Here is a 16468-nt window from a genome sequence, read left to right on the forward strand (position 1 = left end):
ACTGGTTTCTGCTTAAAATACGTGCACTTCTAAAGGCTCAACAGAAAGAGTTCTAGAGGAGCATCCCTCTTTTTTTCTTTAAAGTAAATGATATCTCCTATATATGCCCAAAACCAAGTCCAATAGAAGATACCCTTAAACATGAATTATATTTGAATGCAATGAAGCTAACGTAGCCCTTACTACAAAGGGTAAGGAGAGAGATAGAAAATACATGAAAGCTACCATCAAATACTGGAGCCACCATCAAGGAGACAATGTGAAAAATCCCCTGCTATGAGGTGATGACTAAGATGACTAAACTGAAGAGTTGGGCCTTGACATCTCCTTTATTTTGAAAGTCCTTAAATGGTTAGCATTGAAATGGATTAACTGCTGAAATAACAAAATGAGGATCTAGTTATATGGTAACTGATTAGATATTCCTGTTGCAACCTGATGTAATCTATCTCAGTGTTTCTCAAACTGGGGTCTGTGGATCTATGGGGGTCTGTGAGGTTACTCCAGAAGGTCTGCAAGTTATTTCCAGGCCCACCGACCCCGCTGATCAACTCCTCCTCCTCCCTCCCAGTGCTTCCTTCATGCCATGGAATGACTCCTTCCCCTCCCTCCCAGTGCCTCCTGCACGCTGTGCAACAGCTGTTCAGTGGCGTGCAGAAGGCGCTAGGAGGGTGGGGGAGGAGTGGGGATGGGGCACACTGGGGAAGGGGGTGAAAAGAGGTGGGGAAGAGGGGCAGGGGTGCAACAGGGAGGGAAGAGGTGGAGAGGAGGTGGGGAAGGGTCATAACCATGGGTGGGCTGTGGCCAACCCACTTAGCATCCAGGCCCACCCCCCAACCCCAGCTCTGCTCTGGCCCCAGCACTTGCCCCGCTCCATCCACCTGTCCAGAGCTCCTGCTGGGGAGCAGAGTTATGGCACGGAGGCTTGTCCTGCTCCACCCACCCGGTGCTCCTGTCAGGCAGCGAGGTCGAGATGCGCGGGCTTGCCCTGCTCTGCCCACCCGGTGCTCCAGCCAGGGCCTGGGATCAGGGTGCGGGGGATTGCCCCATTCCACCTGCCCACCCACCTGGTGCTCCTGCTGGGGCAGGATGGGTGGAGCAGGGTAAGCCCCCCCAACCCGCTTAAAAATCTGAGGCCAACAGAAACATTTCCATTATGGTGGACATTTTAGGGAGGAAGGAATGAGGGACGATTCCAGTTCTTTCCTCTTCTTCTGACCACAGACCTGGTTGCTTGAATTATGAAAACAAAGCTCACTGGGAATGTTTCCACTAAACATTTTTTGATGAGAAAATTTTCATTCATCAAAACCAAAATGTTTCATGGAAATGTTTCCGTTTCAATGAGCTTTTCTTGATAGACAGGCAGGGATCTGACAGAACCAGGGCTCTCAGGGCTTCCAGGCTTCCTGTTCCATGGCAGAAACTCCTACAACTCTAAAGTCCGGAGGGGAGGCCCCTGGAATCTGAGGCTGAAGGAGGATGGAACTTGTGATTTCATTTAAAAATAAAACGAACAGAAAAACTTTGATTTTTCTGAAAGAATTTTTTTTTTAATTTTCTTTCTGCAGGAAATTTCTAATTTTTCAAAATGGCTGAATTTTCCATGGAATGGAAATTCTGAATTTCAACCGGCTCTACATGAAAATTATTCTAAATTATTTGCTCGTTCCATGCAAACTGGTCACAGGACCATTGAAAGTTACAACATATATTCAGTGCAAAGGAACTTATAAGTAAAACTAACCACAACACAAAAATGTAGATTAGCCTATCACTGTTCCATCTGAAGGAAAGCTCCCCAAAAGGTAAACAGATATAATGAATAGCAAAATATGAATTTGATTTTTGAACTGTTAGCTATTAATAACATCACTAAGTAATTAATTTTATTAAAAGGAGCACCCTCTTTAACTTACAAGACTGCACTGTGAAATGAATGGGGAATATTCGGTAGCAGTTTCTTAAGGAGCAGTAGGTGTTTAATGGAGAAGATCCTTGGACAGATTTGGTGGTGTGTGAAAAGGTCAACTGTCCCAGTACACTGCACAAGAGGCAGCATGTTGATTGGCACAATGGCTTTGTTCAAAATAAGAAAAAGGGATGGGAGAGTAAATTCAGCCAGGCGATCCTTTTCTGCTCCCTTTAAAACTATTCTGGTTAGCTGGTCAGAAAAAATCTGGTGATCTTAGAGCAGGCAGAAATCTCAGTCAAGGGGAGGAGAAAAGTTGCGTGATTTCTTCCTCTTCTGGCAACAGGCCTGAATACTTAAAACGGTAAGTCTCCACCTGACAACAATTATACATTAATTTTGCTCATGAAACTCGAGCTGTCTACAAGATGTTTGAAACGCTGCTTATTTAAATCATTTTATACTGTTATTTACCAAACTCCCTCCTCCTGAACTGTTTATCACTTGGGAAAAGTACGTAAAATAAACAGCTTTCATAGCAAACAAAATCACCAACATTTCAATTAATACTGGACCAAAACAGATGTACTGTCTCACTAAAACTTATCTTTAATCCTTTTTCTTTGTGATTTCCGCCATAAAACCTGAATTCAACTGGAAGACTCCAACCAAGGGTTCCCAATATGTGATGTTCACTTCTCAAGAATCTTACCTTTGGTGTGATACTTAGGTAAGAAGACTCATTGGAACCCTTCAAGAAGGCAGAAGAAGCTAAAGCTGGAGTCTTCATATTATCACTGAAGTGTTCATCAGCTCTAATCCCTCTAGAGATAAGGAAAGTGGCAACACTTCGATTGAGATTACTACACTCTGAGAAATCAGAATCACTTGCTGACGATTTCAAGTGGTTTCTAAATCTTGTTTCTGGATTCATTTGAGAATCTTCAAATACAGAATCTTCATCTGACAGCTGAAGTTTTTCCAGTTCTTTATTAATTTTTTGAACATCAGCAACAGTGGTAGCAGCAGCAGGATCGCTATCAGGTTTGGAATATTCAGCACACAGGTTGAGGATGGTCTCCAGCCGCTGTCGCTCCTAGTAATTGAAACAGACAGTGCTAAACTTAACATACAAATTTCAAGCAAAGAAAATGTCAAAGCTACACAGAGGTTCACTTTTTTTAATGTAAATTTTTAAAGTCATTAAATTTCCTTATGTGCCTTTACCAATCTAGGGATAAAGTATTATATATGTTTATACATATACATAAAATTATGGTGTGGCAGAGGAAACGAAAGTTAATGAGGCAAGAAATCCTAAAAATGTGAAATAATTTCTGTAGAAAAGAGTTTAATGTAAAATCAGTGTAATAGTTTAATGCTATAATATATATATAAATATCATATAAAAAGGAATTTATAAAGCAACTGAGTCAAAAGTGAGTTGTAAAATAGAGAACATAGAAGCTGTTCTCCATTAAAGATTATGATCCCACATTCAAGTTTCAAATTTCCCTTTTCACCACAGAAAAAGATTATAATTATTATTTATTTCCAATAGCACCCAAACGTGAATGGTCATGCCCAATAGAGCTTACCACCTAAAAGATATGTCAACCTACTTGGACTTTTGGCTATGCTCCTGCAGAGATTAAACGATTACGCTGATTTTACACAGAACCAATGTACACAGAAATCATTCCCCTTTTTTAGGATTTCCTGTTTCATTAACTTTCATTTCCCCCTTCTTCTCCACACTCCCCCACCAATTTTGTAAGTTGCTTTACCTCTTGAGACATCCACCTTTGATCCTTAGGAGGTTAAGATGGAAAATAATATGTCATGACCAAAAGTTGACCAAATGGAACAGAACCTAAAATGGGGTTATTGCTTTGCCAGCAAACTGTTAAGTTATAAAAGCTCACACCATTTTCTTAACATTGAGAATATGAACAACTATGACAGACTTCAAGATGTCATGGCTCAAGCTATTGCAGAAATATTTAATTCCTCAGAAGTTTTGAACAGCTCTGCAGTATTCTTAAAAATTATTCGAAAGGAAAACCAGATTTGTTATGTTATACATAATTTCTTTTAACATCAAATTCAGAACAAAGTTATTAGATTTTTAAAAATATACTATAACTTAAGTTCATGTTCCTTTTGTTAAAAAAAAAGAGAAAAAAATATTTAATTGGAAAACTGCTTACCATAAGCCTACTTAAAGATATTACTGGAAAAAACCTCATTAAGACAGCTTCATGTTTTGCATTAATACCAACACTAATGAATAAGAGTTTTGTAAATTTTTCATCTTATCTATAGGAAACACTTCTAGACTATCACTCAGGAGATTTAAAAACAATAACAGCAGCAACAACATCTCCTCTGAACCTCTCTCCTGCCAGAACCACTCAGGCTTACTCAGTTTCCAAATTCTACTTGGCAGTAAATCCAAAATCAGATTTTGCAAGATAGCTAACTTCTTGTAATCCTATCTCATTTGAGTTAGCAGCAATTAGAAACAAGAACCAAATAGAAAAGTTAGAGCAAGACATTATTTCTGGTTTCCGTGAAGCAAGCCATGAGGTGTAATAAATCTTAACACAAATTAACAAGTACTTAGCTTTTAGTAGGATTCAGTGAAGGACTACAAAGTTACATGGATGAGAGCATCCACAGTTATTGTTAAAGAGAAAAGATGTATGTATTTTTTTAAAAAGATCTAAACCTTCCTGTTTCAGGGCATAATCAACAGGTATTAGACAGAAATGTCCCCTTTGGGTAGCTTATTCCACGCTGTCTACTATGGAGTTTCTTGCACCATCCTCTGAAGCCTCTGGTACTGGAACCATTGTCAGAGATAAGCTGTTGGACTATATGGTCTGCTAGCCTGATCTGATACGGTAATTTTTATCCATTCTTCCATAAAGCATATGGCAGATTTCGCAGACAGATGTCAATTCCAAACCTATCACACACACACACACACAGTCTCCAAAAGCCCTCTAGTCTATGCAACTATCCCCAACCTTCTAAGCCTCTCCTTATTTCCCTAATAGGTTCATCTTCCTTTCCTCCTAGCTCCTACCTTTAGGGCAGGCAACCCAATCCCTAAAACACTGCACAACGGCTGGCCAGGAACTCCAGCATTTATGTATCTCTTGCCGTTGCCACTGGGTGAGGCCTGGCCCTTTGATACTATTGTCATAAGAGATACAAATGAGACAGACAATATTAGAACATACAGACCCCCCCCTTCAGTAACAGGATATATTTCTGGTCTCCCACCTCTTCAATACAGGACATACCTGATGTCAAACCACAACTACATTTTATCTTCGTTAAAAGGCTTATAGGAGCAATGATAAACTACCACTTTGTCAGCTGATGGGAGGGAGTGTTATTTTAGGTATCTTTACAAGTCTTAGCAATGCAGAAAGCTCTTTCTAGCACAGAGGTGGGCAAACTACAGCCCACAGGCCACATGCTGCCTGTGGGACCCTCCTGCTCAGCCCCTGAGCTCCTGGCCCGGGAGGCTAGCCCCTGGCCCCTCCCCTGTTGTTCCCCCTACCCCACAGCCTCAGCTCACTGCACCGCCAGTGCAATGCTTGGGGCAGCAAGCGCAGCTGCAGAGCCGTGGCCTGACCTGGTGCTCTGTCCTGCGCAGTGGTGTGGCTGGCTCCAGCTGCGCGGCGCGGCTGCCTGTCCTGGTGCTTTGCGTGGTGTGGCTGCACCTCCAGCCACCGGTGCTCCAGGCAGTGCAGTAAGGGGGCAAGGAGCAGGGGGTTGAATATAAGGCAGGGGAGTTCAGGGTGGTTGTCAGGGGCGGGGGTGTTGGTTGGGGTTCAGGGTGGTCAAAGGGCAGGGAACAGAGGGGTTGAATGGGGTAGGGGTCTCGGGGTGGCAGTCAGGAAAGAGAGGGGGAGTTGGATGGGGTGGCAGGGGGCAGTCAGGGGAAGGGGGGATCCAGGGGCAGTCAGGAAAAAGCAGGTGGATCAGATAGGGGACCAGGAACGGGCCACACCTGGCTGTCTGGAGAGGCAGAGCCTCCCCTAACCGGCCCTCCATACAATTTCGGAAACCCGATGTGGCCCTCAGGCCAAAAAGTTTGCCCGCCCCTGCTCTAGCACTTGGAGAAAAACCAGAAATTAGGGCAAAAATCTCTCTCACTTTTCAGAAAATTTCTGATGAACTTCTATATTTGAGGACACGTTATAGAAATGCCTATGTCCAGTACCAAAAATAGTGTCTTTTGCTGTCCTCACTATTAAGAGGGGAATAAATTATCTCATTTCTATTTCAAAATGCACAGCAGTATATTAAGAGGCTTACACAGAGGAAGTTCTGTCTAATGCTATTTCGTGTAGTCTATTTTCATCACTTTGTTTGCAGCCAACTTCTTCTAGTTCCAATACACCTGCATTCACCAGTTCACGCCATACATTTTTAAATCAACTGGCAAGCCAAGAAAATATCCCAGCAACTGATGAGATAAAGAAGATGGTATGTGGATAAAAACGTCTTAAACTAAATTATGCAAGGAATGTATCATACTAGCTTTCAGGTTACACACTCCAGAAAATATAAAATATGTCAAATTGGGTTGTGCTGTTTTACATTCGGCGCATGAGGCTTCGAATCAAGGCTTTTAAGCCTTTTTTCAGTACATTTGCCTTTTTAAATTTTCTTTCTACTAGTGTACACCATTTGCCTGTGTTTTTAACCACCATGCCTAGAGCGCTGCGTGGATATAAAATGTATATCAACAGATGTGGATGCCCGCGGATATAAAGCAGATATCCGCAGGGTTGCAGGGCTCTAGCCACAACAAGCAGAGCCACGGCCAGTGACTGGGCCAGGAATCACAGTGGCAGAAGCAGCAGCATGTTGTGCCGCTGCTCGTAGGAGCCAGCAAGCAGCAGTGCTGCTTTCACTGCTGCGGTTCTTGGCCCAGTCGCTGATCATGGCCCTGCTGGTCTTCCTCATTGTCACTAGAACCCTGCAACTCCATGGATATCCACAAATATAAATTTTGTACCTGCACAGGGCTCTAACCATGCCATCTGCTGTGAAAAGTGATAGGTACAACTCTAGTGCCTATATTACATTAACACTCACACCGGTGATAGCACTGGTGAAGCACTGGATAGTGGGAAGGCATGGCCGCCACTTCAACTACTCCTCTTTTCTGTGCATCTCATTTACATGTCAGGTGTTTGAATTATGTAAATGCAAAATGGTGATGTCAGATCAAGATATCAGGGCAGGACTTGAAAAATCAATTTGACGAGTCATCTGTAGCAAGTAGGAAGATTTCAGGAAAGTGGCATTAGGAGACCCTAAGATTCCATTAATAAAATATATGGAAATGGAGTCTCTACCCCTAATTATTGTCAAGTTAACATGAACCAGACATAATCAATGCAACAATGCCTACTGCTGTTAGCAGGCAAGATTGCTCCAATGCCTCTGATATGGCTCAGTGCTTTGCCAAGCATCAGCAGAAGACTGAAAACTGACCAGAGTTTCCATCACTACTCTTCAGAATCTTGTGAGTAGCAAACAAACTAACAAGAAACTTATCAGCTTCATGGTGCATCAAGCAGCAACAGTATGTACACTGGAGCTATTCAAAGGAGAGAAAGTCTCAAAAAGAGAGACTGAGACAGGGGTAGAGTAATAGCGAGACACCCCTTCCTCCCAATCACAGATCCAGGAGTTAATGGGAAACAGAAGACAGAAAGAGCAAAGGCTTCTTTAATAGAATTCTCGAAATGTAGGACTGGAAGGGACCTCAAGAGGTTATCTAGTCCAGCTCCCTGTGCTCAGCCAAGAACAAGTAAATCTAGATTGTCCCCTGATAGGCGTTTTTCCCACCTGTTCTTAAAAACCTCCGATGATGGGGATTCTTCAACTGGAAGTCTATTCCAGATTCTATTCTATTCTTGTAGTTAGAAAATTTTCCTAATATCTAACCCCCTTGCTTCAAGTTAAGCTTCTCAATTCTTGTCCTAGCTTCAGTGGACATGGAGAACAATTGATTACCATCCTCTTTATAACAGCCCTTAATATATCTGAAGACTTACCAAGTCTCCTATCCCCCTCACTAATATTTTCTCAAGAGTAAGCATGCCAAGATTTTTAGACCTTCCCTCATAGATCAGCTTTTACTAAACCTTTTATCATTTTTGTTTTTCTCCTCTGGACTCTCTCCAGTTTGTCTGTATCTTTCATAAAGTGTGGCAGCCAGAACTAGATACCCTACTCCAAATGAGGCCTCACCAGTGCTGAGTAGAGCAGGGCAATTACCTTCCATGTATTACATAAAATGCTCCTGTTAATATACCCCAAAGTTATATTAGCCTTTTTCACATCTGCATCACATTGTTTACTTACATTGAATTTGTGACCCACTATAACTCCCAGATCCTTTTCAGCAGTACTACCACCTAGCCAGTTATTCCCCATTTTGTAGTTGTGCATTTGATTTTTCCTTCCTAAATGATGTACTTTGCAATTGTCTTTATTGAATTTCACCTTGTTGAATTCAGACCAATTCTCTAATTTGTCAAGGTCATTTGAATTCCAATCCCGCCCTCTTAAGCGCTTGCAACCACTCCCAGCTTGGTGTCACCTTCAAATTTTATAAGCATACTCTCCTCCCTACATTATCCAAGTAATGAATAAAAATATTGAATAGGACCGGACAGGACTGACCCCATTCGATAGACCTTCCCAGTCTGACAACAAACCTTTCATAACTACTCTTTTAGTATGATTCTTTCAACCAGTGGTGCACACACCTTATAGTAATTTCATCTAGGCCACATTTCCCTAGCTTGCTTTCCTTCCAGTATTAAAGAGAAGGAGATGTGGGCTGGGCTTCACATATACCCAAGATAATAGACAAAGGCTTGGGGGGCATTACGCGAAGGCTTCAGAGCCAGAGCTCCATACCAAGTTGTGACAGACTTTTGTTACTAATTTGCCTCAGGCCACAGTTGATTAGGCTGGGGCCATAGGATCTCTTTGGGGAGGAGATGATGAGGCACACTAAGTGTTTAAATTTTAAAGCTTTATTAATAAAATAACAAAACAACAGCAGATAGTGTTGCGAACGCTTTTATGTTACTTAGGGGAAGAAAGAAAGCGTTAATGCCCCAAGCCCTAACCCACTTTTATACTTACATAAATATGACCCAGACTAGCCAAGTCTGGGTGTAACGTTAGAAGAAGAGTTGAGGGGAAGGTGGACGGAAGTGCTGTTTTGGGCCTAGGCTGTTTAAGGATTTGCTGTGCTTTTTGAATTGCTTTAGCTTTTAGGAGGGTTTTAAGTTTTGGGCTTTTTGGGGGGTGTTTTATTTTGCGACTTTTGTTTTTGGTGCTTTTTGTACTAGTTTAAACCAGGGTTTTTTTGGGGGGGAGGGGTAGGTTAACACTTTGGCTTTAGGGACGCCTGGCTTGGCTTTTTTTGTTGTTTTGTTTGTGTTTTTACGTTTTGCAGCTTTGGGCTTTGTTTTTTCCTTCTTCTGGTTTTGCTGTTTTGAGGTGCATGTTTGTGCAGATGGATTTTTTTTTTTTATGGCTGCTTGGGCAATTTTTAAGCCCTTGGGGTTTTTTGGCTTGCAGCCAAATATTGGCTGTGAGCTGCGACCTTGGGCTGGCTGGGGCCAGCGTTTTATTTTTGGATTGAGCTAGCTGAAGTATTGACTTAATTTGTTTTTTGCTTTTTTGCTTTTTTTTTTTTGGCCTCTTGTACCCTGTAAAGGAAACTTCCACTCCCAACTTGCACACCTTTGACCCTCCTCAAAATGCTTTGCAAGCAATACACAGTGCTGATCAGCCTTCCCGGGAGACTCCCTGAGGGAGGGAGTGGCCATTGGGGTGTGACATTCCCCCCCTTGACCCCGAATCAACATTTTGTTGTGCGCCAAGGGCAGAAAAACATTGGGTGCAATTTATGAAAAATTAAACACAACATAGTTAGAGATATTAACCATACTTTGCATAACTGCAGGCCAATGAACTGAAAAATTTTGTGCCTGAGACTGTAATAGCAAATTAAGGAGCACCTTAGGGTTGGTGGGTTTTTAAACACATGCAGAGGTATTGGTAAACACATGGGCTTTAGTGGGGGCGTATTTTGATGCCTTTTTTCCCCAGCAGATGTATTGATTTACCTTGTAAAAGTGGCCTGGCATTACTTTTTTTTTTAATATATTATTTGGGGGGGCTTTATAGGCTATAATTGCTAGGTGCTGCTTTTTGCAATTTATATGTGCTGATGGTTAGTGGCTGTGGTCAGCACATACTGCTTAATTGTGTTATGGGGGGAGCCATTTTTTATATGTTGCGATGGACCACCCAATTTTAGATAATACGTGATGCTACATTTTTAGAATGCTAAGCCACAATTGCCCCCCGGCCAATGGATGATTGGCTTTTTTTTTTTTTTATTGCTAATTTGGAACAGTGATAAAATTAACAAAGGAGAACAAAAATGTTGGACACCTGAGGATTCCCATAGCTATGTGCCACCATACATACATTGTATTACATTAACAAATTTTGCAGGCCTGAAGCAGCATTAGTGGTTTTACTACTTTTGTTTGGTGTGTTTTGGGGCTTTTGCTATTATTGCCTTGTTTTGTTAACAAAGCAAGAGGGAAAGAAAGAAAACAACATAAATGTGCCTATTGGGGTAACTGAGGCACAGATGAAAAACTTTTTAAATTATTAATTGTATTGTTACAGCTTTTTTTGGCTTTTGTTATGGATGTTGTTTGCTTGGTTTAGGAGGTTACAATAACAATATTACATTTTGAGATTAGTAATTGCTATTGATTGCTAAAGGGCTTTTTATTTTATTTTAGGCCACCACAGGAGGAACAGGGTTTGTTTTTATGGGAGTTAGGGAAGGTCTGGGGCCACCCACCAGGTGTTTTGCTGTGGCCCTGCTGTGTCTAGCTGAACTATGCACTGTTCTTAAGGCACCCCCACTCCAGCCTCCTGCCACACTGTGGCTCTGGACTTTTTGGCCGCTTGAGCTAGGGAGAGCCTTTGGAGGTATTTTTAATTATGATTATTTGGATAATTTTATGGACAGCTGAAAACCCGGATGGTTTAGGCAGGTGGCTGGTTTGTAACCGAGACCCACGACGTCATGACCAGAAACCTAGGGGGAAGCATATGTTTTGAGCTGATTGGCATGTGCCCATTTGAATTTACCAGGTAGCTGAAGCTGGTACACTACTAGGGAGATGCAGTTTACAATGGAGTATGGAACCACCCACTTGGCGTTTAGATTGTGGGTCGCATTTCCCAGCTTTTGTATTATTATTTTGTTTTTAATTTGCTATTTTTAGATGTTTTTAATGATGATTTTTTTATGCTTGGCTTTTTTTTATTTAAAGCAGTTTTTATGGCTTTACGGGTTTTAAAAAGTTTTTTTTTATTGGGCAAAGCTGAGACTTTGGTTGTGGCAAACAGTAAATGTGACTATTGGTAAACACAGTATTTACATTACATTTACATTTGTTTACTAGCGGGTTACTAACATTTTTATTTTTTTTTAACTTTTTTTTAGGAATTAACACATACATATTGCCAATTATATAGTATTTTGGCTTTATTATTTAATTTATTTTACATACAGATTTTAATGAAATGTTTTTAACAGGGCTTTGCAGCAACAGGCAAGTATAAGCACACCCACTTTTGAGGAGTTCATTCAGTACAATCTCTGGTGTTTAATTGTTGTTGTTGTTATTTTGTTGTTTTTTTTATGCTTACTGGCTCAAGGTCCGGGGTAGCCAGAAGGATCCCATGTGCAATATGGGGAGTGGGCTAGCTTTATATATTTTTGCCTTTAGAGCTTGTTGGTGTGCAATTTTAACAATACTTTTTTTAATTAAAAGGTTTGGGCCTTACTATGCTAAAAACATACTGCATTTATTTGTATTGATAAGTATTAAAAGTGATTTATTATTTTTTTTGCTTTAGCACATGTGTTAAAACCTTAGTATTTTTTGATATTTATTTAAACATTTTGTGTTTTAAGGTGAACAAAACAAGTATTTGCATTTTAGTACTTTTTATAGCTATAGCAGTATGTTTTTTTAATTTTTATTTGTTTTTGTATTTGCCTATCCTGTAGCTGGGACAGAGAGCTTAATTTATTTTTAATTATTTTTAGGTTTATAGTATTTATAATTTTTGCTTTAAAACCATTTTTTTTTAATATGGTGTTCGCTACTTGAGGAAGTTTTTTTGCAGCATTTGGTACATAACAGTGCTAGCAATGAGAAACACCACCACAAGACAAAACATAGAACATAAAAAAAAATTTATTGTGACAGTAGATTTATGGTATTTTGGGTTGCTCTTTAGCTGGCATTGGCTTTTTTTGTTGTTTTGAAAGACAAGAAAAACATATTTTTATTTTTTTGGGGGTGGCAGATTATTGTTTAATTTTTATTTTATTTAATTTATTTATTTATTATAAATACCCTTGCTGGTCGCAGGCATAACAGAGGAATTACTATTACTTCCTATTACTTGATCCGATTCCACCGAGGGTGCATATACCCCTGCAAGTGCCTTTTTTGGGCGGAGCGAGAAACTCCAAAGCTTTGTTTTTTAAGTGCCCCTCTTGGGCTGAGTAAGAAACTTTAAAGCTTTTTTTTTTTTTTTTTTAAACTTAGTTATACTATGACTGGGGGTGTATGCACTAGGGATTGTTTTTGTTGCTTGGAGCGCGGATTTTTAAGTTTTTTTTTTTTGCCCAGTACTTTTACAACCGGGTGTAGACCTACCTGCATCCTTCCCCCACCAACCAGGGTGGAGAGAGGAATGCTAACCCTCCCTCTGGTTCTCTGTTATGCTACAACTGAGGGTGGGGCTTCCCTTTAATTATAAAATTTTTAACATGCAATACCAACAGTGCCGGACAGAGCAAACATGATATACCAAGGGCAAAGCCGTTGGTGTGCTCCGCAGGGCTCCTCCCCGGCGCAATTCTCCACCAAAACTGTGACGGATTTTTGTTACCAATGTGCCTGGGGCCACAGTTGATTAGGCTGCCGCCACAGGATTTTTTTGGGGAGGAGATGACAAAATTTAAACCAAGTGTTTAAATTTTAAAGCTTTATTAATAAAATAACAGCAGAGAGCGTTCAGAATGCTTCCACATCACTTAGGGGAAGAAAGAAAGCATTAATGACCCAAGCCCTAACCCACTTTCATACTCACACACGCATGACCAGACTGGCTAAGTATGGGGGTAACATCAGAAGAAGGGGGCGGGGCAGGGGGGAGGTGGATGGGAGGGCTGTCCTGGGCCCAGGTTGTTTAAGGATCTGCTGTGCTCTCCAAATTGCTTTAGCTCTTAGGAGGGTTTTAAGACCTGGGCTCCTGTGGGGGTGTTCCATTCCATGACCTCTGTTCCTGGTTCTTTTTGTGCCAGTTTAAACCGGCTTTTTGTGGTCTCTTTCCCTTTCTCCAAACACCCCAGCTTCAGGGATGCCTGGCTTGGCTTCCCCTTTTGTTGTTTTGTTTGTGTTTTTAGATTTTGCAGCCCTGGGCTTTGGTGGGTTGTTTTTTGGGGGGGGGTTTTTGCTGGCTTTGCTGTTTTGAGGTGCATGTCTGTGCAGTTGGATGTTGTTGTTTTTTATGGCTGCTTGGGCAACTTTTACGCCCCCGTTTTTTTCGGCTCGCAGCCAAATGTCGGCTGTGAGCTGCGAACTTGGGCTGGCTGGGACCAGCGTATTATCTTCGGATTGAGCTAGCTGAAGTATTGAATTAACTTTTTTTTTGGTCTTTTCTTCTTCCCCCCTTTTTGGCCTCTTCTACCCTGTAAAGGAAACTTCCACTCCCTACTTGCACACCTTTGACCCTCCCCAAAATGCTTTGCGATGCTTGCAACAGCATTCACAACATACAGTGCTGATCTGCCTTCCCACCGGACTCCCTGAGAGAGCGGGGGGCCACTGGGGCGTGACAAAGTTGCAACTTCAAAGCACTGTCTGCACAGAGTTTTTAGAGAACTAGCACAAACACCACCAAGTCTAAAAAGTAAAGGAGTACTTGTGGCATGTTAGAGACTAACAAATTTATTAGAGCATAAGCTTTCGTGAGCTACAGCTCACTTCATCGGATGCATTTGGTGGAAAAAACAGAGGAGAGATTTATATACACACACACAGAGAACATGAAACAATGGGTTTATCATACACACTGTAAGGAGAGGTTTCAGAGTAGCAGCCGTGTTAGTCTGTATTCGCAAAAAGAAAAGGAGTACCCGTGGCACCTTAGAGACTAACAAATTTATTAGAGCATAAGCTTTCGTGAGCTACAGCTCACTTCATCGGATGATAAGCCATCACCAGCTCCCACCTCATCCCCCACTGTTCCTCTAATATTCTTGTTAACTGCTGGAATTAGCCTACCTTGCTTGTCACCATGAAAGGTTTTCCTCCTTTCCCCCCCCTGCTGCTGGTGATGGCTTATCTTAAGTGATCACTCTCCTTACAGTGTGTATGATAAACCCATTGTTTCATGTTCTCTGTGTGTGTGTGTATAAATCTCTCCTCTGTTTTTTCCACCAAATGCATCCGATGAAGTGAGCTGTAGCTCACGAAAGCTTATGCTCTAATAAATTTGTTAGTCTCTAAGGTGCCACAAGTACTCCTTTTCTTTTTGCGAATACAGACTAACACGGCTGCTACTCTGAAACCACCAAGTCTGTTGACCTGAGCTGGGAGGCTTACTCCTCAGGTTCCAAAACGTTGTGTAGACATACCCAGATACACACAGACTCTCAAGGTGGAGAGGGAAAAGGTTAGTTAAACAGAAGAGGGCTACATGGGGAAATTGACCAGAACAACTATGGCAGAATAAACTACTCCAGAAGAGATCTCCATGGGGATACTATTCCAGAATAAATCACTTTATTCCAAAATAATCAGTACACTTTGTGAGCACCCTATTTATTCCAGAATAAAGTGATTTTTATTTTGGAATAGTGTATCCACATGAGGAGCTATTTGGGAAGAGCTATTGTTTATTCCATAATAGCTATTCTGGTCATTTTCCCAGTGTAGACAAACCCAGAGAGAAAGCTCTTTTTCTCTTCCATCAGCCAGGAAAAGGGTGGGGAAATTGGGGAGCTTTGAATTGATCAAATACCAGCTTCCCAGCAAACATAAAGCCCCTGAGCAGAAAGTACACTTGCTAGGAATCCTTGTAGCCTCACCCTCCCCACCTTTTTTCTTTTTTTAAAGCATTTTCAGCCGGGGCTAAGGTTTTCACCAGGATATTGCATTTTCATAGATTCATAGATACTAAGGTCAGAAGGGACCATTCTGATCATCTAGTCTGACCTCCTGCACAGTGCAGGCCACAGAATCTCACCCACTCCTATGAAAAACCTCACCCATGTCTGAGCTATTGAAGTCCTTAAATCATGGTTTAAAGACTTCAAGGAGCAGAGAAGCCTCCCTCAAGTCAACCATGCCCCATGCTACAGAGGAAGGCGAAAAACCTCCAGGGCCTCTCCAATCTGCCCTGGAGGAAAATTCCTTCCCGACCCCAAATATGGCAATCAGCTAAACCCTGAGCATATGGGCAAGATTCACCAGCCACATACTACATTTTGCTCAGACTGGTGCCTTCCTTCCCTAACCATACACACACACTTGTACTTATTTTTCATATCACACTCAGGCTAGTAGGAGTCCAAAATTATTGAAGCCCTCATATGGTTCCATATTCTGAGCTCTGTGTAAAAACAGAGTAACTCCATTGAAATTGATTTCTATTCTGGCCTATAGTGCACCTTCTAATTAAATACAAGGCTAGAGAAATTAAGCTAAGTGTGTGTGCATGTGTATATCTAAAATTAGAGAAAGAGAGCAGGAAAAAATAAGTTAACCGCTTACATTTATTTAGGTCTGTTGGAAGAGATCTAAAGTAAGGTCCTCCTTAACACTTCTGATCATTAAAGATTCTACAGTGCTATTTTGCAAAAATAGGGGTGTTACCTAAGATGGAAATTCACCAGGATACCAGGGTTCATTACATCCTGCATATCTAAAGCATCTAGTGGCTTCAACCTGATGTGTGGTATTTGTTCCTGTATTAAATTCAACTGCTCTTAAACAGCTGCCCTGTAACACCACAAAGATTGCTAAATATAAACTGTGGGAGAAATTATGTATATTTAGCCTTCAACTACCTCACAGCGCTGTTTGCAAAACTTAATTAGCTAATGTTTTTTACATAGTGCTTCGATATCCTAAGTGATAAATTTATAAAAGTGATTGAGATTTCAAGCAGTATGGAAGACTGAGCCAGACATCTTCTATAAAATTTAATTGTAACATTAATTATAATTATATTTAATGGATGATATGTGAGGCAATCCCCTGTACTGCTTTCAAAATCCTACCTATGTTTATTTCTTTTTAACTCACATGAACATGTCACACATAACTATGATGATGACACAAGCTTTCTACATTCAACCTAATTTTGTATTATTTCCTGCTTACAGAA

General features: G+C 41.1%; 1 protein-coding gene across 9 annotated transcripts in view; it reads right to left on the bottom strand.

Moving 5' to 3' along the window:
- PHLDB2 (pleckstrin homology like domain family B member 2) overlaps positions 1–16468 on the bottom strand; it is a 114226-nt gene that overhangs the window by 61807 nt on the left and 35951 nt on the right. For all 9 annotated transcript variants that reach the window (XM_043510427.1, XM_043510456.1, XM_043510449.1 and 6 more), the window contains one exon: positions 2625–3008. In XM_043510427.1, coding sequence (XP_043366362.1) covers positions 2625–3008 — 384 coding nt within the window. The remainder of the gene's footprint in view (positions 1–2624; positions 3009–16468) is intronic.

Source organism: Dermochelys coriacea, chromosome 1 (genome assembly GCF_009764565.3).
Source record: "Dermochelys coriacea isolate rDerCor1 chromosome 1, rDerCor1.pri.v4, whole genome shotgun sequence".
NCBI lineage: Eukaryota > Metazoa > Chordata > Testudines > Dermochelyidae > Dermochelys > Dermochelys coriacea.